Here is a 27,979-nt window from a genome sequence, read left to right on the forward strand (position 1 = left end):
TGATATTAAGGAGAGTTTTATTGTAAAGATAGTGATACCTACACTTTTACATGTTTACAAGTCTACAAAAACTCTCAGAGCAGAGACTTCCTGTGTCTGTCAAACCAGCAAACAGATCACTCATAAGCTGGGAGGGATAATTCACTTCCTGCCAAACTGAGGCAGAGGAGGGGGGACCTTAATGTCTTGGCCTCTCTCTAGCTTCTTTTCACAATCCACCAGGTAGTTGACGCCATCAATAACGATCTGGACAAGTTCAACCTTAATAGTGGGAAGAGGAGGAGACATGATGAAGAAAGGAAAAGGGAGGAGTGATTAGTCCAGCAGAAGCTGCCTGCGAGACCTGCTGGCCAGGACAGATAAATGTGAACTTTCCAGTCAGCGGAACTTTAGTACCATCAGGCACTTGTGTGAGGGGAGCCATCCTGAGTCTGGACTCAGATGTGGTATGGATGGGTGGCATAAGGACTTTTCTCAAGCTTTCCTTACAGTGGGGTTGCTGCAAGAATATTTCATACTTGAGAATCATTAGTTTTCATCCTCTGTACTCTTTCTTTCTTTGGAAATATTTAGTGTGTGTGTGTGTGAGAGAGAGAGAGAGAGAGAGAGAGAGAGAGAGAGAGAGAGAGAGAGAGAGAAAGAGAGAGAGAGAGAGCAGGAATATGTGTGGCATCAGAGCACAATTTTGGCAGCTAGTTTTCTCATTTTACCATGCCTGGGTCTTCAGGCTTGTGAGGCAAACACTTTTATCTCCTTGGTCCACATACTTTTTTCTTCTAGAGATTTGTTATTGTTTTATTTATTATGTGTATGTGTGTGTGCCTGCATAAGAGTCTATGTGTACTTCATGCATGCGGGTGCTCACGGAGACCAAAGGACATCAGATTCTCTGGAGCTGGACTTGACAGAAGGTTGTGAGCCACCACATAGGTACTGGGAACCGAACTTGGGCTTCTGCACGAGCAGCAATTATGTTAAACCAGCAAGCCCCCATGTACCTTCTCTTCATCAGCCTCTTGTATATAACACTATACAGTGATATCTGTGTGTGCTTCTTTAGATACGAATCCTGACCAGCTTCTCAACCCTCTGAGCACTGAAAATGCTCATAATACAGATATCCTTATTTACTTAGTGTAACAGTCGCTTTCTGGAAAAATTGTTTTAACTAAATCATGCTTTCTCTGTGACAGGAAAATAGACTACTTAACGCACATTTTATAAATTAGGACAAACTAAGCTTTTGAAATTCCTGATTTAAAATATGTTGAAACTTTAGTGTTTAAATATTTGCTAAAGGCTATTTACCTATGATTTTTTTTTTCTGGTGTTACCTCCTAAACTAAGCACACCACTGCTCAGGAGGCCAAATTAAGACAATAAGCAAGGGGTGACTCCAGAAAGCATAACATGGTCTGCAGCCTGACTGCAGCAAGGGTGAGAGGACCCCTGAATTCAGGGGTGGAACAGGCCTTGCCTGGAAGAAACCCAGTTCCGTTCTAACTGCTTTTCATCCATAAGGAACCTGGGGCCTTGAGAGAAGGTTGGGCCAGAAAGCCTGCTCTGTCTAGTTGAGCCCACAGTCCTCTCCAATAGACCTGTCCTGTATTGGACAAGGTATGGTGACATGAGCTCCTCATTCACTTCTAGTGGGACTCCGTTTTAACCCTCCAGGTTAACCGGGTCATATATAGTTTTCCTGATTCCTTTCATACAATTATATCCTGTCTACAGTTGTGAGTCGAGTATACATAAAGTTGGTTAAAATACCAGTCAGAAAACATAAACATATAATGGAATGTCTTTGCCATATAATCACCAAAAATTATGTTTTTGGATATCAAAGTATTTTTTGTTTTGTTTTCAATTTTTGTTTGTTTGTTTAACAACACTGGGATCGGATCTAGGGCCTCTCACCTGCTAGGCAAGTGCATTACCAATAAAGCAACCTCTGTCAGGGCTGGAGAGGGGTCTCAGCAGTTAAGAGCACTGTTGCTCCTGCAGAGGACATGAGTTAGCTTCCAGCACCCACAAGGTAACTCACAGCTCCAGGGCCAGGCCATTTCTGAATTTCTTGGTCACCAGGTATGCACATGGTACAAATATATACATTCAAGAAAGACACTTATACATAAAATAAATAAATTTAAAAATTTTTGACACAAAGAAAATATTTTAGAAGCTATTTCTCTATCCCTAGTCATGTTACTTAATAATATTCATTGTTGTGATAAAGCATTCATGAATTATAAAAAGTGCTATAATATAAAATATGTGCTATAATAATATCATTTAATGTCTTCTGAACAATTGTTAAAAGGAGTAAAAAGAAATAAATTAATATCCAAAAGGTATTGAGGGCTGCCCGATTACATACATGGTGTTTAAAATACTTTCAGACATTTTACTAGCTTTTACAATAATCCCCTAGAAATTTACAACAATACACTAAGTTATATTAGATAGTCACTATGCAAAATGAGAGAATAACTTTCTACAGAGGCCCTTTCTATATAGGCTTCTGACCAGAGGCTGTGCCCCAGGTGGAAGTAACTCAGTGTGTGCTGTCAGTATTTACTTAGTATTCAGTTGTGTGTTCCTACGTGAGCTCTCAAGACTCATCTCACCCACAGTTTCCACACACCAGTGAACCCATTGTTCCTACGTATCCCAGGAGCTCCTCAGCCTTGTAGGCACACTATCACAAACCTCTTTTACTATCTAACCTCTACAACTAAAGTGTTAGAGATTACTATCTAAGATGCCAAAATGAAGATGATTAGCATGTGGTCTTCAGCAAAGGAAATTCAGACTCAAGAGAGATTTTCACGCTGTCCACACTAGGAGGGACAGCAACCTGGTCTCTGAGTCCCTGGGGTTACACATGCTGCTGTCCCTTAGCTTAGGAGCACCCCGTTGCTGGTGATGGCTGAAATGGCTGTCAAGGTCAACGCACTGTCGAGTCCACACTGTTGAGTCCACTGGGACTGCTCGGCTTGCCTACGGCTGCTCAGAAGGGACTGTGTATCTTTCCTGCATTATTTTTCACGCCAGGAGTGAATAGTTAACCCGGGACTCAGTGGGGAAAGTGTGTGAGTGCAGTGAGGCTGCTGAGGCTGCCTTCCCGTGTCCCCCTGCTGCTGGGCTGACCTCACTAGTCCGTGTCCGAGTGAGGAGACCTTACCTCTGACCTGCCGATACGGTCTATGTTGGAGATGTCGTACACATCCGCCACCGCTGCGGTGTCCACACCGCCTGTGCCGCGCTTCTGGAGCCTCAGGTTCTCCAAGATCTTAGAAAAGCGCGGGTCCTAGGACAGGGGATGTTGTTGCAGTCACTGAGCAAAGACGCGCCGTAAGAGACAGTAGCCATTAATAAAGTATTTACAAAGTACCTGAGCGCTGGGCCTGAAGCCTTCCAACAATCTAATGAAGTAGATATTACTTTCACCCCATCAAAGTCCATTTTTTGGTGCTGTAACAGAAGTATCTAATCCAGGAGATGGTGGTCATGCCTTTAACCCCAGTATTCGAGAGGCAGGCGCAGGTGGACCTCTGTGATACCGAGGCCAGCCTGGGCTGCATTGAGTTACAGGACAGCTAAAACTACATATTGTCTTGGAGGAGGTGCCTGACGCTAGGCCACTTGTAAACAATAGAAGTACTTTTGGCTCACAGTCTGGGAAGTCCAAGAACATGGCATCAGCACCTGCTCGGCATCTGGTGAGAACATGTTTGTGGCATCACAATGTGGCAAAGGGAATCACATGGTGAGACAGAGCATGTGTGATAGCTTGGATCTTTCTTCTTGTATAGCCACTAATGCTATCATAGCTTTGACCACCACATGCCATTGGCATATGAATTTGGGGACTGCGTCTCTAATGTATAAACTTGTAGGGGACAATTTAAGCTCTACCAATCCCTATACTTCAGATGAGCAAAATGCACCAGAGCTAAGAGTCGGCAGAACTACAATTGACCTTGTGACATCTGACTCCAGTTTATCTTCACATAAATATACACATATGTATTTGCATGTAGGTGCCAGCCAACTGTGTTTGCTTACACAGTTTCATTGTTATAAATAAAACACGTTAAATCATTTTCTTAGCACTGAAATTTTGAATAACAAAAATAGCACGTACCTTCTTATTGTTAGGCAGCACATTTTTCTAAATTGTTTAAATGTCCTTGATTTATTTTGTGCTGTGGCAGAAATGACTAGCTCCCTATCAGGATCCTTTACCTTTCACCCCAGCCCTGGACCTGAAGATTCATCCACTTGCTCACTGAGTTCTTTCATTCACGCAATGCTCAGAAGTGTTGAATGCCACCTCCTGTCTTACACCTTAGGTTTTGTCCTGGGCACTCCTGCATGCTCTCTCCCTTTCTCATGTTCTAGAGACTGACTGTGTCTGTGCAAATGAGGAAACTGCTCCAAATAAGGCCCCCTACTAGCAGCCTCAGAGTCACCTGAAAACTTGCAAGAAATAGAAATTCTAGGACTAGTGAGATGGCAGAGTGAGGAAAGTGCTTGCTGCCACGCCTGATGGCCTGACTTCAATCGTCAGAACCTAGAGACTGCCCTCTGGCCTCCACCGTGTACCCACACCTCCCACAACTGAACAATATACAAATACAAAATGAGAAAGAAAAAAACCAACCAAATTGCACAAGTATGGCCTAAAAATCTGTGCTTGCCTAAGTCCTCCCTCAGGTGGTTCTCCGCATGCTCAGGTGTAAGGACAAGGTGAAAGAAACCGTACGGAGCAGAACAGGGCAGTCCACATACTGATCCTGACTTGTTGCGTGATGGAGACTCAAAAGCACTATTCTTGAAGCACCATCCCCGTGCTGCAGGCCTGGAACCCATCCTCACTAATGCAAATGACTTTTCCATTGCAGGGGACAAAGCTCCTGTCACTCGCCATTACCTTGCTGAGCTTTGGGATCCTAACATGGACACCAGCTCGCAAGCCAGTTCCAAGGTTCGAAGGGCAAGTCAAAATGTATCCTAGACGCTCATTCCACATGAACTCCCAGCCTCGTTCTTGGATTAATCGTTCCACCTACAAATGAAACAGCAGCAGACAAATGGCCAAGTTCTCAGATACCTACCCCTTCGGGTCATTCCAAACACAGGGAGGGAGACCAGTACAGCACACGAACGAAACTGTACTGGAGCTACAGTACTTGATAACTCTTCTATAGGAATACAAATACAATCTTAGTAGCCAAATGAGCACGTAAAGCATTTAAGACAGTCCCAGGAAACTCCACGCCCTCAATGAACGTCAGCTGATACTCTTTCTCATGCAAAGAGTATAGGAAAACATCAGAATTCTCAGCAGTTTGGCCTGTGAGGATCTATTCTGCCTTTCTCTCCCCACCCCTTCCACTTTCCCATTCCGTTCACCTCATCCAGCCCTATCTTGTACCATATTATCAAGCCACAGACTCCCACAAAAGAGAAAAGTCACCTCCTTTTGGAAGCACTGCTCTGGAAGATTGGGTTCTTAGGAGAAAAAAAAAAAAAAACTAGTCCCTCTTTGGAAGTTTCCAAAGTATCTTTTTAAAAACAGAAAATAATGGGGCTAGAGAGATAGCTCTGCCCTTGAGAGCACTGGCAGCAGCTCTTGCAGAGGACATCTTTTGGATCCCAACACCCACATGGGATCACAACCACATGCTGCTCAGTCCCAGGGGCTCCAATGCCCTCTTCTGGCCTCTGAGGGTGCTCCATGCATGTGTGCAGAGACATTACTCATGCGTGTAACATAAAATAATAATACAAAATTAAAAATTAAATTAAAAATTAAAATGCATAAATGAAAACCAGAGAGATTTTATTTTGTTGACTATCTAGAAGCCCCAGATGGAATCTTACTTCCTTTAGTCCACGGCAGAATCGCTCAAATACTCGTTTCATGTTGCCTCCCTTTTCCATTGAGATTACCCTGGTGTGGTCTTCCTCGTTTATCCAGATGAGAAAGGTCTTGTCATAATTATGCCTAACGAAGACAGAAGTGTGGTGCTGACTGTTAATTGCCTTTATCTCAACAAATGAAAATTCTCATTACCTCTGCAGCTTGATTGCTTCATTTCCCCTTCCCCATTCCCTGATGGCCCTTCCCTCTTAATTGTGCATGAACAAGTGCCACAGAATAATAATTCCTCCCTGAATGGAGAAGACTAAACCCAGCCATTATCGATGCTGCATGTGTTTTCACTCCCGCAGGGTGCAGTCTGTCCCCTCATTCCTCAGACACAGTGCACCTCGATGGCCCTTAGCTCTGGCGTCAGGAGGAGCCTGACTCCTAAGGGTTCAACTGGAAGCTTGTGGCTCTTGAAAACAATGGGAGGCAAAGATGAGGAACTTTCCCGCACCACAAGAACTCACGGAGTTTGCTACGTAAACCCCGGATGCCTATATTCCCGCTGTCTTCCTTCGGGTAGGGCTGGGATCCTGGGGAGAGCTGGCTTAATGGAGGCAGGAGCCACGGCAGGCTGAGGGCTCTCAGGAAGGACACGTGGACACTGGCAGCCATCGTCCTTAGGTTTGACTTAAACTAGCAATACTGAGTTTTCATTTTGTGCTGGTCATTTGTGCTAAGTTCACCAAGAGATTCTCTAGCTAATATGAAGTATCTTTCTTTTGAATAGTCTGTCCTCAGGCACATGTCATGCAAACCAGCTCACATTCCCACACCTCCTTTAAAAAAGCTTTCAACATACACACTCACACTGCACACTAACAAACACACTCACACAGACTCACATATACCACACACAAGCACACACACTCACACACACATATACTCACATGCAAATATACACACACATACCACACACACACACACACACACACACATGTACACATTTACACACATATGCATACACTCACACAAACACGCTCATACACAATAACACACACTCAAATACATACACACAAACATACACACGGACATAGGCACACACTCTTAGTGACACACACACACACAAATGCGTACGTGCCCATACGCACTTGCACATGCACACATACACACACACAAACACTCAGTTTTCAAGTAGACTTGACTTCTTCCCCATTTAGCTCAGGCCCCGCATGCTGTCAGCTGCACTTCACAGCAGCCTCGGGTTAGAAGAAGCAGCAGTTTGGGATTCTCCACCCAGGGAAAAGATGAAAACGGTGTCATACCAGATTCCCCTGGCGTCAGGCCAGTCCCGGGCCATCCCAGCACATGTTAGTAAAGGGGACACTGGCTTATCAAACAGGAAGTGGTCCTGTGGGCCAAAAGGGACAAAGCAGAGAGGAGAGTCCATGAGCCTGGCCTGGGCCAGGTGTCAGCTTTCGGCTTACACGTGAGGCCTCTCTGGCAGTGGCCCTCAGAGTCCCTGTGTGCTGGACACCCCGGAAGCTTTTAAAAACAAACCCACCAATGCCTGGAGCTCACACTGCAGCAAGATACCGTGTAGAAGATGGGCTGGGAGGGGGAACCTAGATAGAATCTCTAACAAGGGGGAGCCCCTGGAGACTGGAGACAGGATAGGTTGGGGGCCACTGTCTAGGAGGAGCTCACCCACAAATGGGAAAGCAGGGTGGCTGCTTAAGGCAGATGTGGCTTGCTCCGTCATGGAGGCAGGAGGATAGCCCAGTCTCACACATTAGGAGACAGATGTACCAACTAGAAGCTGTCCTGTGTGATCTGGAAACGGGGAGTTTCATGTCATTTGCATCTTCTAGGATAACAGAATCTTGTTTCTTCTTTTCTTGGAGTTTAGTTAAAGGGTACTTTTGAAAATGGTGTCCTTTTAGAATTTGTGCTAATGAGGAACTAAAAGCATCCAACACTTGGGAGGCGGAGTTAAGAGCACTGCTGTAAGTTTGAGGCCATTGTAGGCTACTGACTGAGCCCTTGTCTCACAAAACCCAAAGGACTTGCGTTTTGTCTACCCTAGAGCCAATGAGAAGCACAGGTGCTGGAGGCAGCAAGGATGAGCGCCCGCAGCCAGCTCCCTGTCTCTGTACAGCCAGGGAAAGCACCTTCGTTTCCTGCCTAGATCCTCTGAGCTCCAGAATTTCCTCAGGGTGTGGTACCACAATCATCCTTTAGGCACGAATAAGATTTCCACACCCAATTGTTTCGCTTGCACCCAGGTAACAGGAGGCAGATGCCCTAATCACCTCCACCCTCCTGTGCCCAGCCCAGCACTCATACTGGAGTTTCTTTAGACTTTAGCCATGGCTTGACAAGGTTTAAGGCTTCAGATCCATTCTCACACTGAAGCTGTGGAAGTCGGGGCCAGTTTCAGCCATCCATGCCAACGCTAAAGTGGGTGGAGGGCTGGGCAGAGCTGTGGGTCTTCCCAGGCAGCCCTGGGGATTTGCCACCTACTCACATCGATGAGCCGTTGCTGATCCTGCTCTGTCATCTCAGACAGCTTGTAGTAGCGACCAGCCAGGTCCCCCTTGAGGCCTTCCAGGGCGGTGATAGCCACGTTCTCCACCTCCCTCCTCTCGGCCCGGGAGCACGCAGGAGGCAGGCTCAGCCCGCGGATGCTGCGGCCAGTACGCACGCGAGAAGACAACACATAGCGCTCATCAAATTGCCCGTGAGTGACCTGCCGGGTGGAGCAGAGAGCAGGTCACCATGGCAGCCCCAGAGCACAGTCCTCCGGCCTGCAGCTTGCCTGGAAACCTTCAGGCACTGCATTTCAGAGAGCGTGGCTAACTCCTGGGTGGACCCACAGCTCTGGGCTGCCTTGTTAGTAAGGTGGCGTCTGCAGCACATGGTTTTGGTTGGGTAAAGCGCTGTAGGAAAGTTGAAAGTTCCCATCAATTAATCGTCCCTAGAGGCATCTTTAAAGGAGCTTATGAACCTCCCCTTGGCTATATGCTGAAGCCAGGCCATCTTAGACCTTCCAGGGACCTCTCGCCAAGGTAGCAGCTCTCAGCCTCCCTCCTCTGCCTGTGGATTCAGGAAATCCTGCATCATAGGGAAAAGAAATGGAGGCTGGCGCTTACCTTGGATGCATCGAGGTCCGTAGGGTGCTTCATCACCCTAGGGTCATAGCCGTTGTGCCTTAGTTTGATGACAGGATCGAAAAGGTCAGCAAACACCTGTAGGCAAGAATACCTGTCCTGTGAGCGGCTCACCTGATAGCGAAGGACTTTTGGTTTCACTTGTCCCCCTTTTTCCTCAGGGCCTAAGGACCAGGGTTGGTGGCCTTTTCTGAAAGTCCCCATGCTGCTGTGGGGAACATGCATATAAGAGGAGAGTGGTAGACACCAAGGATGAGGCTAGAGCCAGGAAACTTGGTGAAGCCAGGAGATTGTGCCACAGTAATAGGAAGATGAGTCTCTAACTACAGACACCCAGCCCAACCCAGTGAGCCCAGAACAAACAGCTGAATGCATTTCTGATGAATGCACACCTTTTATTTAATTTTATTTAAATTTTCTGTACCAACACAGCCTTTTGACAAGCTTAGAGGCCTTGTCATGCAGCTAACCTCTCTTTGAGGAGGGACATTGACACAGCAGCAAAAAAACAAAAACAAAAAACACTGTCCCTAGGAATCTGTACACCTCATAATCCCAGAAAGGATTCCTGACGGTTCTCTGGAAGTTGCCCTCCCTTTATTGGAGCCCCTCCTGAGAATCCAAAGAGCTGGCCCCAAAGAGAAGATAAAGACACCACGACGGTGCTCCCCGAACACCTCTGGTAGGCCTGGACTCTGAAACCGCAGCCCGTGGCTTTACCTCATACGACTCCTCATCGCCTGCCACCATGCCCACAGTCTTTATGAAGGGGTGGCCGGGGTTGTCCACTCCGGTTTGGATGCACTGGTCCAGGGTGTAGCCGTTGGGCGTCACCTTGTTTCGGAGTTTGGCGTAGATGGTGGGAGTGAGGCACTCGGCCATGCAGTTGTTATGTTTCCGAAGGTCAGGGTAGTCCGCACTGTGGGAAGAGAAGGCTGTGGGCCAATAGCTCCCAGGTAAGGGCCACCAAAGACTCCGTTCCTCAGAGACCTTCAACCAGCGCCTCTTGGCCCAGTGAATACGGGGAGAACTGGATAGACACTACAAGTCCCGGCTTCAGCAAGTCAGGCTTAAGATAAACCAGTGCCAGTGACTGCTAGGGAGAAGGACATGGCCCCACCTAGTAGGACACCCATAGTACTGGCTACAGAAGCTACAGAGGGAAAGGAGAAAAGGAGGCCAGAAAATGAATTGAAATTCACAGATTTCTCTTCTGCCCAGAAGTGTTGGTGAAATTCAGTGACAGCCATAATTTGGCCTCTTGGGTGTGGGGGTGGGGCGGGAGACAGAGTCAGAACTACCTCCAGTGTTGTTCACGTCTCTGTCCTTTGCTACAGGACCAGCTCCATGGCAACAGCGGCCTGGTCCATCCTTGGAACAGTGCTCAGCTACGAACACAGCATTTGGTGACTGTCTGGGATGATGCAGAGGGCCACCGCACTAGCTGCTGCCTTACCCTGGCTGTGTTCTGTTTGAAGAATTCGAAGTGAAGAGCACGGTGGACACAAGCACAGGTGACTCCCTCAGCCATTCTGATTGCGTCAGAGCTGGCCATTCTCTCAGCCGGTAAATGTCTCCGAGAGACACCTTAGCTCTTTTCTCTCTCCTGCTCTCACCTACTCGGAATCCTACGGCACCCCACACTGCTCAGACTACTCAGCACTGGTGTCTTAGACACAGTGAGGCTCTGGGCAGCAGAAACCTGGCCTCATCCTCTGCCACTCCTCCACTTCCTGGTTGCATCGTCCTTTAGTGCTCGCACTTACAATCAATACCGTGATCGCATTTCCAGGAATACAGTAAGATAGTGAGCAAAGCATGCATCTGCGGACATCAAGGGGTTGCACAAAGTATGTGAACTTGGACTTAGTGTTTCTAAGTGCTCAATACATGCAAACTATCACTGTTATCACTAGTTAACTGACAGCAAGGTTTGGGCAAGAATGATGACCTATTTCCTCGTGTTTGTCACAGGCTTAATGAGTTTCAAAAAAGATTGCTAAGTTGGACTTAGCCCTTTAGAAAGACAAAAAGGACTCTCGGGAAGTGAAGAAACCAGCTCAGACGTTCTGTTCTTCCAGAGGACCCAAGTTGAATCCCAGAACTCCCATGGCAGCTCACAACTGTCTGTGACTCCAGTTCCATGTGCCTCTGCAGGCGCTGCATAGGCATCCCCTCAGCAAAGCATCCATACAGTGAGATTAAACAAATAAACGCACCAAAGCACCAAAGAAGGATTCTCAGGGACAGCTTCCGGCAGACAAGAGCACCTGTCGGGTTGACACTGAGTTATTTTAAAGCCAGGAGGACTCACCTTGGGGGAAAGAGCTTGTGCTGCTCCCGGGCCTCAGCAGACACCTTCTGCCTGTTCATCAGGTAGCCCGTGGTCAGGGCACTGGTTCCCAGTGTAGTAAACAGCAGAGAGGCATTGCGGCCAGTTAGCAGCTTAGAGAAGGCACTGGCCATCCTTCCTCTTGGTTGAGTGTCTGGAAGCAAAGAAGTTGCGTATCAGAGAGCATCATGAGACCATGCTGGGCTGCAGCCTGGAAAGCAATGGGTGAAAAACAGGCAGTGGCCCTGCTGCTCGCTTTTTTTTTAAATCTATTTCTTTACATCAATTGGGAAAATGTGTATTTTCAGATTTTGTGAGTGCTCACCCTATTTTCTGCATAATTATGGAGAAAAATAAAACGCTATCTATTTTTGTACATTAGATAAACTGAGTGCCTTCGGGACTTTTTCTCTACAGAACTAAACTCTGAATAATAGGATTGCTGAGCTTTTAATAGGTATTGAAATTCTCTAACTACCATTGACCCACTTCACACATCCCAAATAAATTTGTGGCAGAGCTCAAAGTAACGCACAAACACATTTGGATTATCTTAAGAGCAAATGCCCTTATGACTTGAAAGGTTGAGGTAGAAGAAGAATGTAGGGATGTTTGGGGTAGTGCTGAGAACTTCCACTTTGGCTTAGGACCCCTGAAAGGGGATAACATTGTTCAAAGTTAACAAAAATTCACCCTTTGGCTCCTAGAAAAAGCAGATTCAAATCTTCCTTAAAAAAAAGAAAAAGAAAGAAAAGAAAAGAAAGAAAGAAAAGCCAGGTGTGGTGGCACATGCCTTTAATCCCAGAACTCGGGTGGCAGAGGCAGTGAGTCCAAGGCCAGCCTGGTCTACAAAGAGAGTTCCAAGAGAGCAAGGCTGTTATGCAAAGAAACCCTGTCTCAAAGAACAAAATTCATATTCAGTTTAGGTCTTGGACGCTTTCAGATTAAGATTAAACAACAGCCTCTCAACCAAAGATCACCAGTCATACAAAAGATACAAATAAGAAGACAAAATAGACAACATCCGAGTTAGGCCTCCAGTGTCTGAAGATTATGGAATTGCCCCACAAAAGTACAGACTGGCTTTAGATAGATGTTTAAATAACAGTTATTTATAAATTATTTAAAATTTATAATTAGAATAATAATTATTATGATCAAGAAAGAAGAGACTATTAAGAATGATCAAGATAGCCAAACATGGTGGTCCATATATATTACTCTAACACTTGGGAGTAAGAGGCAGGAGAATTGTTTCATGTTTGAGGCCAACCTGGTCTGAGTAGTGAGTTTTAGGCTAGCTAGGGCTATGTGGTAGGACCATCTCTAAACAAACAATACAAAAGAAAAAAATGAAATTGAACTGTTGGATATGACACAGCTGAAGAAAAAATAAATGAAATGGAATTACCCAAAGTGAAGCAGAAGCAGAAATAAATAAAAGGTAGAGAAGCAGAAATAGATAAAAATCTGAGAAATATAAATGCAATTGATAATTACAATAGAAAAATTAGATACAGATTGGATTGAAGTCAAGAAGAGACACCAGAGGAAACAGAAGTGATATCTCAAAGAAAATGGCTAAAAATTATCCAGAACTGATAAAGTACATGAGGCATAATAACATAACATAATACATTATAACAAATATAACTAATATAATATAATATAACATAATATAATATAATATAGGAAACACCAAAGAAACAGATATATGAGCAAATGCTTTTGACCAAACACAAAGGGACACAAAGCAGAAAGAAGACAGTTCACCTACAAGGAAATTACAAATATCAGCTATTTTTGCAATAATAAACCTGGGGAAATAATGTTTTTTAGAGATGAAGAAGAAATGAACTCATTTCACATGAGAATGAAAAAAAATACAGATAAAGAATGAATCAATAACAAAGGAACTAATAAAAAATTCTCAAGAAAGAGCATGACAGTGAAGAGTGGGCTGAAATGCAGGTAATGAAGAAAAAGTATACAATTCTTAATCTGTACTTATACAATTCTCAACAAACCAGGAAAGTCAGTGTTAAATACACGTGGAAAGACTCCTGCTGGACATGGCGCTGCTCAGAAGCCATGAGGGCCACTCAGTCTTGCAGTATCAACTGGCAAGAGTTACTCAGCATGAGTCTCTGTGTGGACAACAAAGAAAGGCTTTTCTTAGTGCTTCCCCCCTGTTCGGCATCCATGATGTCCAAGTGGATTTCTCTAACTTTGGGCTTGTTTCTGCATCTTTACTTCAAGGTCCCCCGAGCTTAGGTGAGCTTGTTGGTGTGGACCCCTGGGCTGAAAGCCTGAGGTCCCCAGGGAAAGCTGAACTAATGTTAGGTGTGGCATGGCAATGACAATACTTCTAAGTGTATCTATCTTTCTGACATCACTTTCCTTCCATGACTGAATTTTGGAAACTGATGAAATTCCAACTCCCAGGATGCTCCAAGGAAACTTCTACTAAATTCCAATGTGTTGGAATCAAAGACTTTAAACATTTAGGAAGTTGTTTTTCTACATTGGCCTAGGAAATCAGCTTAGCAGACACCTTATCTTCTCCACTACTGTCCACATACAATTCTCACCAATCTAATGATGGCCATGAAAAAGCAGGCATTTCTTGAAGTTGTCCTAGGGACCTGTAATGGCTAGACACTGACCTTATTCCAGACACTTCTTTGCTTTCACAGGGCTTCGGTGTTGCCAGCACTCTTTACCAACTTTGTGAATGTGGAGAGGTGCTAAAGCATCCTGGCCCTTATGTGCAGCAGACAACACTATCACAGACCTCTGTGTGTCACGGTCTCAATTTGGCTTCCTAAGCAGAGAAACAGCCTCTGTCACTCTGAGATTTATTGTGAATTCAGCAAAGTAAGGCAAGTTCTAAGTAAATGCCTTCTAAGCTCCAGGGAATGAAGAGTAAGGCAGAGCACGCTGTCCTAAGCAAACAGGAAATGTGCTCATGTCTGCAGGTGAAGCAAATTTCTTTATCCCTGGATTTCCTCCTTTTAGTTGTGAGCTCACCGGTAAGAGGCACTGTGAAAAGGAGGGGCTAAGAAGCAGTGTTAGGAAGACAGGGAGGGAGTGGTGCCCAGGAGGAGCCTGGTAACAACTGGTCATCTCTGGCCTTCCTTCCCAAGAGGCTGGCACAGGGTGGGCGTGCCTGAGAATGCTGCTGTTAGATGTCATTATAACCAAAGACTCATTTGTGGAAATAATTGCTCTAATTTATTTCTCAGACTTCCAATGCTGCATTTAGCAAAGTTGTGTGATCTGTGTCACTGATGCAGGTGAGGCCTTGATGGAGCAAGCAAGCAGCTCTGAAAGTCCAAGTTCCCACCCGTGGACACTTAGCATAGAGCTCAAGCTTTGCTGAAATCAATAATTCCTGTTGTTTATTTGTTGCTGTTGTTTTTTGTTTGTTGGTTTGGTTTGGTTTTGGTTTTGGAGTTTTTTTGTTTGTTTTGGTTTTTGATTTGTTTGCTCTTCTTTGTAACGTACATAGAGATAATTGAATTCTGCTACTAATGAACCAATTGATACACTTGGGGGAGAGGTTGGACCAATTGTTCCACTGAATTTTTCATCTGGGAATGGCCATTTTGCTCCCCTGAGATCCAAAGAGCCTGCCTTGTGATATCCCCATTGGATATCAGACTTGTTATTTGAAAAGCATCACAGGCAGCATTGCTTTGTTTTATTTACTTCTGTTACCTAGAAGGTTCCAAGTATTCCGGAAGCAGGATATGGGACTGCAACTCTGTTCAAAGGAGGTGCCATGATGGTTGTGTGTACAAGTGATCTGTGCCCATGAGAGCAGTTAGCATTTCACTTTGCCTACTTTTCTTTTTAATTTTAATTTTTCACAATTTACTCATTATATATCCCGATTGAAGCCCCCCTCAACTCCTCCCAGTCCCACCCTCTGTCCCTCTTCCCCCAATGCCCTTCATTTAGTCCACTGAAAGGGGAGTTCTCCTCTTCTGCCTTCTGCCACTGGCTTGTCAAGTCGAATCAGGTCTGCCTGGATCCTTTTTCTCTGTGGCCTGGCAAGGCTGCATCGCCAGGGGCAAATGATCAAAGAGCAGGCAACCTTATTCATGACAGAGGCAGCCCCTGCTCCCCTTACTCAGGAATCCACATGGAGACTGAGCTGCCAGTTGGCTACATCTGAGCAGGGGGTCTAGGTCCTCTCCATGCGTGGCCCTTGGTTAGTGCACCAATCTCTGCAGGACCCCCTGGGCTCAGATTCTTCAGCTTTATTGGTCTCCTTACGGAGCTCCTGTCCCCTCCATGTCCTTCTATCCCCACTCCCATCTTCTTCCATAAGACTCCCTGCACCCTGACCCAAGTTGGGCTGCGAGTCTCAACTTCAATCCCATGTTTGGGGGAGTCTTTCAGAGGTTCCTCTATAGTAGACTCTCATCTTGTTTCCTCTCTTCCACCTCTTCTGGTGTCTATCCTGTTTGCCATTCTGAATGAGATTTAAGCATCCTCCCTAGGGTCGTCCTTAGTGTTTAGCTTCTTTAGGTCTGTAGATTTTAGTATGGCTACCCTATATTGTACAGTTAATATCTGCTTATAAGTGAGTGTATACCATACTTTGCCTACTCTTTAAAAATGGTGGGTTTTTAAAAAATTATTTATTTTTAAGGCCATAATTACATCATGCATACCTTTCTTTTCTTTCTTTCAAGTGCTCTCATATAACCCTTTCTACTCTTTTTCAAAGACCTCTTTTTCCTTAACTGTTGAATATATTCATATATATAAAGTATCTTTTCAGTCTGTATACTGTTACTTGTATGTACGTTTTCAAGGATGACCCTTTAGTATTAGACAACCAATTGGTGTGCTCTTCCCTGGGGAAGACTGTATCTGTAGCTGTTGGTATTCATTCCTTAGTTGCCTGTAGTTCTTTGTGTAGGATTGAGGTTGCCTGGGCTTTTCATCATGTACTTTAGCATGTCTTTTGCTGTTGTCCTTGTTCAGCTCAGGGTTAGGGAGTCATATTGGTGAGATTATACGGGTGTAGCTTCTGGCATTCCTAGGATGCACAACCTCACAGCAAACACCCTGTTCCTCTGGCTCTTAGAATCTTCCACCCCTTCCTCTACATTACTCCCTGGGACTTAGTGCAGGAGTTGAAGTGTAGAGCTGTCAGTTGGGACTGGGCTCCACAATGCTGCATTTTCATTGGTTGCTTTTTTTCTGCAGTCATCTTCATTTGTTTCTATAAACATGGTGCTTTTATAAATATTGTATCTGATGAAACTTCTCAGACAAAACAGAAAGCAGTCTGAGGCTCACTTGCCAAGCTTTTGACACTTTCAACTCTCTGCGCATCCTGAGAGCCATTATAACTTACTCAACATTTTGTTCAAAGATCCTGGGAAAGAGAAGATGATGAGCCAAGGCAGCCTTGTAACTTCTCTTGGCATGTTATGGTCTACGCTGTTTTGGTCTACACTGTGGGCTCTGCCACAGCTAGAGGGTGAGTAACAGCAGACTTCAGACATAGCTCACAGAAGCACACATCTGTTTGTTCCTGCAGTCGATGCTTTAGGCTGATCCAGCCTCCCCTTCAGCACATGGTGAGTAGTTACACGATAGGACGGAGCTTCTAACGTACGCCAGGCTCTAGTCAGCCAGGATTGCTACGCCAGGGAATGCTACAGCTGGTGTCATGGTACTGAAGCAGCTGCTTCGGAAACTGCTCTGCTCACCTCTCAGACTGGCCCTGTTTTCAGCCTGAGGGCCTGCTTGGTACCTGCCCAGAGGACATTTACTTACTCACATAGGTTCCAGAAAATCTTGGGGCCTCTGATGGCCTAGCCCTTGCTTTTATGTCCTGCAGGAAGCATGAGATTCATTCAGGGACTAACCCTTGACTGTGGGGATAGTCAGTGTCAGGCACCACAGTGGACGGCCAAGGTAAAAAAACACAGTAAATAAACTGTGCCTTCCAGGTGCTCCTAATTTGTCTAGGAAAGATGGCTAGGAAAAGGAACGAACGAATTAATCAGAGGTGGGGCTAGGTGCAGGAAAGGAAACAAGTTATTATTCAGAGGATCTTGGGCAACATCTTTGAATAAAGCTTCTCAGGCAAAGAGAACAAAAGGGCTAAGGACTTGAGCCTGGAAAGACCTGCTTGGGACAGAAAGGTTGGTGGCATTGCCGCCAAGCTGAGACCTTTGGGACCATCAGAACATCTGTACCTCCTCAAACCGGGGCAGGCAAGCAGGGAGACTCACACGGAAGGTGCTCTCTCCTCTCAAGGTCATGGAAGCCCACACCAGGGGCCCCCAGGATGTGGTGGAAAGAGGAGTGAGTGGGTTTATATGTGACAGTTACTTAGGATCTCCTTAGCATGTTCTATGTGGGAGACTTCATCTCATTTGGCTTTGACTCTTGTTAGTAAGGAGTGGCCTGGTGGCCTTTTCTGTGGAAGAGAAGATGGAGAAATCTGCATGAGCACCAACAGAGGCTCATGTCTCTCCCCACAGGGGCTCAAATCTATTCAGACCATGGAACAAGACAAAAGGTTGGCAGAAAGAGCTCAGTATCAATCAAGCAAGATGGCTTTTGTAATTTCATAAAAATCACATCCACCTCATGCATACATCACTTATGGCCAAACAACTCCAAAATGCTTAGTGATGTAGTATTCTTCACTAGGTTATGATATAGTATGACACATAGGCATACTTTTAGTTGTGCTTGTATAAACAAACTTGGGCTGCCACAAATATGAAAGTGTAGCATATGCAATGATTGACAGAATGGAAACCTGATGATAAATGTTACTGGTTTTTTAATTTACGATGATCTATTTTATCAGGATTTTGATGATAATGTAATTAGCAATGCTTCCAGGTGGACGGTTCCTTTAATCTCTTGTCTGGTCTTTTGATTACATCCAAAAGCCATGTGGAGTCGTCAACCTCTAGCATCTAGTCTTACAGAAGTACTGTATGATGTTTGCACAATGACCAAGTCATATAAGAATGCAGTTATCAGAACTAATCGTGCCGGTTAGAAACCCCTGACTGTGCTTACATCAGCAGTCTGCCTCGTTCCAAAAGGCAGGTGTCTTCCCAGCCTCCTGGATGCTCAGGTGTCACTCATTGTAGGAAGGACGACAGGTCCTGAGCTACATCCATTCCCAGGCTGCTTCTGTATCTGGCTGAGGCTCCTTTGGTTTGAGAATTTCTCAGTTTTAAATCTGTTATATCTCAAGCCTAGTCCCTGTTTCCAGGCTAATTTGCATCACCCCCTTCACCATAGATTCTGAAATCCCACAAGAAGCAGATGAGGTGGCAGACTTGGTATTTTGGTGTCTTCCTGCTCGGGTTCCCATGTCCAGGAGGTGCTCACAAGCCAGGTATGCAGTCCAGACTCCTGACCATCAGCCACAACAGGCTGTCAGATTCCTAGGTACCATCATCCTCAGCAGTTTCTATGGTGACCTACAGAGGCTACCCCATAGAAAATGGGCCTTCCAGGAGGGCCCAGAGCATAAACACGTGTCTTTGCCTTTCTTCTTTCCTTTTTATCATCATCTTCATTTGTCTCTGCCTCAAACTGATCATCAGGATGATATTGGAGTCTGATGAGCAACAAATACTAAGTATTGAGGAAATAGTATCCAAATCTCCTTTCTCCGCAACAATTGTCTTCCACAAATTATAGGAAAGCAATTAAAGCATTATTAATCCGTATTTAACCAGTAATGCATGTCTCAGGGCATCCACTAAAGAGATCCCATTCAGAAAGAGATCTCATCCTTTCACACAGCTAAGCTGAGAGAATCTGTTATAGGCATCTGCTCAAGGGGGAAGAGGACTTGGTGGCACCATTGTCCTACAGAAGTCATCCAAAGGTCACTTCAGGATTGAGATGCCATGTCTGATAGCTAGTTGTTTTTATTCAAAGAACAGGTAAATCTCTTCAGGTCTCTATGCAGCAGGTAAACCCACAACTCTGGAGCCAGATACCTAAATAAGACAATTATCTGCCCACTGACAAAGGGGAAGCCAGCTGCTCCTTGAGGTCTACATTCAGGGCAGTGACTTCTGGGTCACAAGCCTGGCTAGAGGCTTAGCTGATTTTGTCATGTCTCTTTGAGACAGGGTCTTGCCATGTAGCTTAGATTGGCCTTGAACTCACAAGCCTCCTGCCTCTGCCTCCAGAGGGACTTGCATGTGTATACTCACTCTGACTTGTTTACAGAATATTTACAATATATTTCAAAGAGACGAAGACATAGCTTACAATGACACATTTCCCCCCACCCCCCCGGAAGGAAATGTTCTAAGAAAACAAAAGGGCTATTCCCCTCTTCTCTAGAGAACAGTAGTTGTCTCCCACTCTACTGTGTGCTGGTGAGCATGAGATGTGAGCAGGGCGAGTGCTAGTCAGAGTGAGGGATCATGCAGAACCAGCCCTACGCCCCAAGGGAAGGCAGGACTGGGAGGCAGCTTTCTTGCCTCTCACATCCATTGGCCCACACTTGGTAGGTTCTCATTAAACGTATGAGTTGGTGTCCCAGAAGCTAGGACAGGCTGTTCAGTTCAGTTAATACAATACAGAATCTGCAACACAGATATTTTTCCTCCTTTGGCCTTCCTTAAACACCAGCAGCTCTGTGCATCTCTCTACTCACTGGGGCAACACACTTGCTATTGCATAACAGTAATTATTAAACACTTTTCATTTGTTGGTAACATAGAAAAGCTAACCTAGGGAATACTTTCAAGGGCCTATCTCCACAGCAGCCTCCAAGAACAGGTAGATTATACCATACCACAGAACAGGGAACTTAGAATCAGTTTTTTTTCACAGTTCAAGGTCACACAACTAAGACAAAAGCAATCGGCCCAAGAATTCATTCTGTACAGACACCCATTTAAGTAAAAACCCTGTGCTCCCTGGCAGGTTTTTACAGTAAACAAACATCACAGTGTATTTGGATGGAGACGACCCCATCAGCTCCCTAGGAGCAGAGCTGCTGGTTGCCTAACTGCTTTCTGTCCTCTCTGCTCCCTCAGGAATGCTGAGTGGTTTCTCTCAACCAGAGTTTCCACAGCGGAGTAACAGGATAATAAGAACGAGAACAAAGGCACACCAGCACCTCATCACGGTTCTGGTCAGTCCCGAGGGGAAACAGAGCCAGAGGGTGGCCTCAGATGCTCCTTGCACAGGAACACTATTGACCACAGACGAAGACATTGTCAGCAGACTGTGGCGTTTAAGAACAAGCAGAGCAAATGACATTGGCAGGCTTCACTGATGGAAATATAGTGTGTAGTGACATGGAGAGAAGGAAGGGAGAATAGCGAATACAGGAGAAAGTGGCTTTTTGTTTTAAATGTACTCATTTGGAATTTTAACAATCTACAATGTGGCAGTTTCTACAAAGTTCTTAAGTTGGAGGGGGAAACTCTTATGTCTCCCTTATTATATGCTGAGCACGTAGTCCTAGGGTCTGATGGGTACCATCCCATTTCATAATCTATACAACCCCATCTGATGCCCTCATTATCTCGGTGTCATGGTTGGAGAATGAAAGTGAAAAAAGGCCAAGCATCAGAGACCACATGGTCTGCAAGGAGTAGAGCGAGGACTTATGGGCAGTCTGCCCTCGCCGTTCATACTCTAAAGCAAGTGTCCTCTTCCTGGAGCTGTGTGATAAGGGACCAGAGTGTCAAGGAGCTCTGAGAAGGCACAGCCTGGTAGTGCGCTGTAGACCTTGTCTACAATATTGCTTGCCTTCTCCTCCCAGAGAGAAGTAGCATGTCACACACTGCAGAAAAATATAGCAGAAACTGAGAGTAGACACTCCCACAGTTGTGTGAGGAAGCAGAAGATCATGATGTGTCCATTGTATCAATTGGCCACTGCCCTCAGCAACATCAAACTTAATCTACCTTTGAATGATACAGAAATGAAGAAAAGGCTGAATGTGTCCTTTGTTCTTTGCCTAGGTCTTAAGATTTGCCAGAATCTTAAGGAAGAGGTCAAAGCATCCAGGACCATAGTCACAAGTACAAATATGGCTGCCCATGAAGCCTACAAGAAGCATTTTCCTGGAATTTAATTAAACGGGGGACTTCTATGCCTAGAATTTGTGGTGGCTATCATCAACAGCTTCCAGGAAAAACCCATGACTTGTGAAAACATTCTTTAATTCAGGAGTCCAGAAACTGCAGAAATTAGGGCTATATCTAAACATGGCCCATAAAAAACAATCGATAAATAATTTGTGCCCAGAGATTTCATTAGGGCCCAAGAATTAAGCCATATGTCCTATCCCTCCCTCCCTCCTGCCTTCCCTCCCTCCCATCCATCCCTCTTTCCCTCCCTCCATTTGTCCTTTATGTTATTCCTCCATCTACCCTTGTACTCAACACATATTACAGAATAAATCCTGGTGTCAGATACTGGGTTCTGTCAGCATCTCAAGAGTTCTGTCAGAGTTCAAGGGGGAGACAGACCACTGTTAAGCAGAATGCTATAATTCAAAGGATGAGAAGACCCCAAGCTGCTGGATGGGAGAGGAAGGGCTTTCTGGAGGAGATGAGTATCTTTGTCACTTTGCTAGATGAACAAGAGGAAGGCTTTAGAGACAAAGGGAATGGAATACACAAAGGCGGGTCCTGGAGAGGCAGAAAGCAGAAGGCACAGGAGGCAGGGTGGAGACTGCAGAGGTAGGCCGATCCACAGCAGGACCAGTATTTCAGACATAACTAGATGAAAAGAACAGTGAGGCTCAGGACTGGACTCTGTACATGGTGGGAAGAATGTCAGCATTTGGGATAGGGAGACATTTCAGTGTATTTACATGTAGTTGACACCACAAGACTGCCAAATGGTGGTCTGTGGAGTGTTATCAGTTATTTATAATGAACATACAGAAAGCCGAGCGTTTAGAGAGCGTTTTTAATTTCAACCAACATTTCACATGTGTTTATTTTATTTTTTCTAATAGTTATACTTCATTATATCTTACAAATGAGTGGATCTGCTATGGATCAAAAATGGTGAAAGAAACACGGATCCATTTCCAAGACTTGAAAAGGGGCCAAAATCTGGGTAACTAGAGGTTGTGAGGATTGAAAGAACCGTTGACACAAATCTTGGCCTTTAAACACAGGTGGTAAATAATGGAACTTGTATGCTGAGCTTGATTAAATGGGGGAGAAAATATTTGTAGACAGGGAAACCAGGCCGTGAGTTCTAGAGCAATCCAGTCAAGAAACTCTCCAGACCAGAGCCAGAGTGAAGGCTTCCTGGGGAGAACAGAATTCCTGGGGCATCCAGGGCCTTTGTGGCCAGTGAGATGTGAGCATGAAGGGTGTGAATCAGTTTTGGAGGTTGCCCTGGCTTCTGACTTGAGTAGTTAACACAGGAGCTATACCCTACAGCTGGGTTCTGGCTGGAGAGCAGCTTTGTGGGGTGTGGGGAGAGCATGATGCTCAGATATGTCCGTGAGGTATTCCAGAGGGAGTATGTTCTTGCATTGTCTCATGATGAGTGTGTAAGCACCCCTCACTTGAAAGGACACTGTACCCACCTGGAAGAACCTGGCAGTTACCTAGTTACTACCGTGTTTCAAAATTCCTGCCTGGCAGCCTTCCAGAGCCATCACCTGCGGAGACAGAGCTCAGAACCAGGAGCTGACGAGGTGCAACACGTGAGCAAAGGCCTTGGAACAACAGGCCCTGGGTTTGAGCACAGTTTTGTTATAGTGATTAAATTAATTATATTATACTATATATTATCATATCATTAATTTCATCTTATTTTATTACAATACTATTCATAATTGTCATGTGTAATATGTTAATATTATATTAATAGTTATTGCCTGTTGTCTTCGAAAGACCCCTAAGGGCTACGCTTTCCATATCTTAGTTCTCTCAATCATTAGTGATACGCTGGAATCATTAGAAAGGTGAAGACTGAAGAGATGGGCTGTGACCCACACCCAGCCTTCAGAGCATGCCTGGCACTCACTTAGGACTAAGCGGGGTTAGCACCTGCTGCTATCCCTTGCACCATTGCTGAAAGGAGGCTTCTAGTGGCTTCCCAGAGAGTGTTTTAGAACGTTCTTCCTGCAACCCTGCAAACACCCCCGCATCGGAAACAGACTTTGTTGCAGGGAGGGGTCTGCAGATTCTTCACTTAAAACAGGCACAAGTCGCTGACCCAGGCTTCCAGAGACTGGGCAAGGCCACAGCTGGGCAACTGCAACACATTGCCAGGGCCGCAACCAGTTCTTCGCAGGGATCTGTGTGCTTTAGTCTGGTACCGCACTTTTCACTGGATCTAATCAGGAAGATAAAGCCTTGGGTCTCAGTTCCGTTCTTTCCTGAGGACATAGGCTTTCCTGGTCCTGGATGTGACAACGGGGCCAGGCAGGTGCACCTGGTCCTCCAAGGGCATCCATCCAGACTCTAGCACTCTTACACCTGCCTTCTCTCCCTGCATCTCTGGCATCTTCTCACTCAGTCCACAGGAGTTTTTTCTGGTCTGCTCCCTGCTGTAGAGCAGGGAGCTAGAGAACTAGAGAGCAGGAGCCTTCTGCAGGCCAAGGCATTCTACTTAGCTGATCTGGGCTGATTGGCCAGCCTTAGAATCACCTGGACAGCTCTCTGAAGTGCTGTGACCAGGATGGAAAAGGAAGTAGGAGAAAGCCATCAACACAGACACACCCAGGCTAATTGCCCCGGCATCACGCTTTGGGAGGAGAAATAAAGGTGCCAAGACATAAAAACAGAGGCCAAAGGATCCTCAGTGCCAATTTATAGTGGCAAAAAACCCAGGAGCAACCAGCCCATCAGAGGGAGAAGGGTCATAAGTGTGCAGTGTGTTCAGAATATGGAAGACACTGCAGTGCCTCCGCTTTCCTGGGCACATATTTTATGACTCATTCCTAGATGAAAAAGAATAAAAGAGAATCTCACAGGAATGAGTACACATAGTTATGGTTTTGTAACAGCAACACATTACATATGCACACACACATGCATATATATTTGCTTTGTATGAGCATCCAGAGTGTTCTTGAAGGTTGTTCATGAATCACTAAAGGGTGAGGCCACAGCTGTGTATTTCAAGCAGGCTCAGCATCTGCCTGTCCATGATGGGTGTGGCAAAGGGAGACAGGGGCAGGCTGCGGCAGGCACCAAGTAAATGAAGGCCTTCCTCTTCACCTTAGGGTCAATCTTCCATCCCAAATACCTACCCAGCCTTGGATGCCCCCTCTGAGAGCCTGTTCATTCCAGCTTTCTCAAAATCATCTTAAGTGTTTCATTTAATTCTCTTACTTTAATCATCTCTCTGAGGACAAGATGACATGCCAGAATACACTTACCACATACTTTAAGACTTGCTAACTGTCCTTTGAATACCAACACAATGCTCACAAAGTGAGTTTCTCCCTCCTGGGCTCAAGCATCCCCGGTTGAAATCCTGTCAGTGTCGGCAACAGTGCCCTGGCCTTGTGATTTAGGCCCTTCTCTTTCCCACTTTTGTCCCACTTTTGCTGGGGGTCTTCACTTCTATCTAAAAATAGCTTGAACAATCCTGCCATGCAAGCTTTATTTGGTTGGTTGAATGGAAGTCACGTGGCCTTTTCTAGGTCCAAGTGTAACAACCCGAAGCCAGCTTTGTCACCAGTCCTGACCCAGGTTCATGATGACCCCAGCGCCTCACCTACAGCCCAGTCTCAGCCAGCAATCAGAGTAAAACTGCTCTTATAAGCTCAGGACTTCAGCGTGCCCCATGCCACCCCAAGAGTTCAGAAACACTTTCACCACAACCACGCCAAGGCACAGGATTGTCACCTTGGATGTGACTCCTCACTGAGTCCCAGAAACATTTGGAGCTCGTTCTCTTCCCTTCTTCAGGCTTCTGCACAAGCGCCCAGGGTTCCAGGCATTTCTGTGCACACTCCGCCCTGACACTTGGTACACAGCACACCTGCCGAGCCTAGCTAGGGACGCTGCCCTGGCCCTGCTTCCACAGAGGACCTGATTTCTCTCTCTTCCCATCCTCTCTCCCTTCATGTGGGGCTAGGGGTAAGAGGAGGAGTGGGGAGGCTCTTTATAGGAGAGGCTCTCTCTCTATTGCCCCGGCCTGGAACAGCTCTATTACTCTTGGTATGTTTAAAAGCATGTTTTTCAATAGCATTTCGGTTAAAATTGAGTAGAATTTTGGAGCTCTGAGCCAGGAAAAAATTCTGTGTGGGGCAGTGCATAAGAAGGTAGCCTGACTAAGCCAAAGGCTTGGGGTCATGCTCACACCCCCATTTGCTCTCCACATCAAAGAAGGGGAGCCAGAGTGAGTTCTTTAGACAGAGGCCAAGGAGCTGTGATTTTTTTTTTTTTTCTGACCCAGTTGGAGACTGGGTCTCAGATTCCTGGTCTTCTTTCTGGCTCCATCATGTCATGAACTACCCTACTCCTGAAGCTTCTCCTCACCCTGGATATCCTGGAGGTGGAGACCCATGAGTGCCTCTCTGCCAATTCAGAAATCCAGAGTTACTCTGGTCCTGCTGTGCACCACAACCACGCGCCTGTGCTTCGCTAGGCTGGAAGGCAGTTGAAAGGAAGGGAATAGTGCTGTCAGCTGTCGATACACAGCCTCTCCCAAAACAGAGGATGTCACTGGAGGATTTTGTGAACAAATTCTCATGATGCTAGTTTTGTAGGCAAGCAGGAAATGGCTGTGGCTTCCCAGCTCTAAGACAGCAGAGGGATCGAATGACTTCACGTGATGGGATACAAGGTCAACCTTGATGGGCACTCTTGGCCTTCCCTGTCTGACTCCGCAAACAGGAAGTCATAAGGTAAAGACATAGGGTTCTTCCCTGAGAGACAGGCCTTTCCCAGCCCCACTTGCAAAGATGACCCAGATCTTTTCAAAATTGTCTTTCAAGAGAAAAAATTTCCAAGAGAATGGGGGACTTAAAGGCCATAGAGCCCTCTAGGCAGCTGGAACAGCTGTAGTAGAGTGGAAAGCCATCTTCTCTGGTGACACAGGGGTGCATATGACCTCTGACGGTCACCTTCAGGGTTGGCTCTGTGTGAGGTACCTGGCTCAGCTGGCAAGAACTCCCAGAACACTAGACACAGATTCCACATGTGACCTCAAGAAACACAAGTGGATCTTCCTCTGGACTTTGGCAGTGATGGTGACTCCAGGCCTCTGGGGTGGGGCCTGAATCAGTCCCAGACTCAGTCCCTATCCTACCTCTGACTCCTATCACACCTTATTCCAAACCCCAACTCCTGCTTCCTGGCTCTGTCTCTGCTGCTCTTTTAGAGAGTGGCCAAGTCCACAGTCCAGGCTCTGAAGCCATTATTTTACCATGAGAGGCTGTGCATAGCTTAGTCCACAGACATGCTCCGCTCCAAGCACAGGGACCCTGAAAAAGATGCCTCCCAGTGTGAGAGGCCTGCCAGGCCTCAGCAGCTGCCGACGGACAGTAAGTCCAGGAAGGGTGACTCTTCCTGCTGCCTCTAATGCCAAGTTTTCATCAAAGGATGGATAATAGAATGGCACAAATGTGACAGGACGTGAGGTGTGCACAGCCTCCTGGGAAGTACACAGTTTATCTAAGACGGCATTGACCCCAGAGACCCAGACAGCACTGTGGTGGCCACAGAACTGCATGCTTGGGGAGGAAGGTCCAGAAGACAGTGCTGAGGGCGAGGGGGACTTTGGTTTGCTGGACAAGTGCTGCTTTCCACACAGTCAAAGCAGAGCTTCCAAGGCATGGACTTTACACACAGGGACAGGGCAGGACTGATAATGACCATCCCAGAAGCCGAGCATGTGAGGAGTGGGTCACCATCAGCCATACGAAGCTTTTTAAATTTTTTCTTCTAAAAACGGGACGTTACACAGTTCATTTTCAGTATATCAACACCTTCAAGGGTAACTCCCTGGCAGTAGCATTAACCGGCGAGAAACTCACACTTTCTAGCTAGTTCACGCCAAGTCACTGGACATCTCTTTTGATGCAGGTGAGGAAAACACTACCAGACATGAGCAGATTGCTCTCTGCAAGTTATTAGAGAACGAAATGTGACATTTAAACTTACCCCAAGTTCAGGGTCATAATTCCATATTTAGATTTTTTTTTTCCCACGGAAGTTCATGTTTCCCTGTGAAGCAGAGACACTGCAAGCTAAGGCTCCGGGTTCTCCTGCTGAGCTGCCGGTGCTGATGGCCCAGGGAAAAGGCGATTCCACACAAGGGCTGCCTACTGGGCAGCAAGTTCCCATCTCTCTCTGGCCCACACACCGTTTCCCAGTAAGTGTTTCCTACGTGGTTGGGGATTTCCCAAGCCAAGGCTCACCACACTGGCTCTAGTACTGCACCTCTGTGGAGAAATCAAGCATTTCGATCCTCTCACTGACCTTGAAGCTGGAGGAGTCTGTCTTATCCAGATCCTGCTGCTTGCACACAGCCAACAAGTGTAACGGGAGCCTTCCGGGCTCAGCCTAGAAAAGGCTGCTGTGCTGGGCGGGGCCTGTCTCTCTCCACCAATCCCACGTCAGACCTCCGGCCGCACTGGCGCGCCCA

General features: G+C 46.0%; 1 protein-coding gene across 1 annotated transcript; it reads right to left on the reverse strand.

The window, feature by feature from the left end:
• Ckmt2 (creatine kinase, mitochondrial 2) lies at positions 1–27,890 on the reverse strand. Its single transcript, XM_021626410.2, has 10 exons — positions 27,814–27,890; positions 11,360–11,531; positions 9,766–9,964; positions 9,028–9,123; positions 8,403–8,624; positions 7,201–7,286; positions 5,890–6,013; positions 4,937–5,071; positions 3,185–3,310; positions 1–261 (listed from the first exon to the last, which is right to left on the reverse strand). The coding sequence occupies exons 2-10, from the start codon at positions 11,509–11,511 to the stop codon at positions 142–144; spliced, it is 1,260 nt and encodes a 419-aa protein (XP_021482085.1). The 5' UTR covers positions 11,512–11,531; positions 27,814–27,890; the 3' UTR covers positions 1–141.
• Positions 27,891–27,979: the final 89 nt, after the last annotated feature.

This window comes from Meriones unguiculatus, chromosome 2 (assembly GCF_030254825.1).
Source record: "Meriones unguiculatus strain TT.TT164.6M chromosome 2, Bangor_MerUng_6.1, whole genome shotgun sequence".
Taxonomy (NCBI): Eukaryota; Metazoa; Chordata; class Mammalia; order Rodentia; family Muridae; genus Meriones; species Meriones unguiculatus.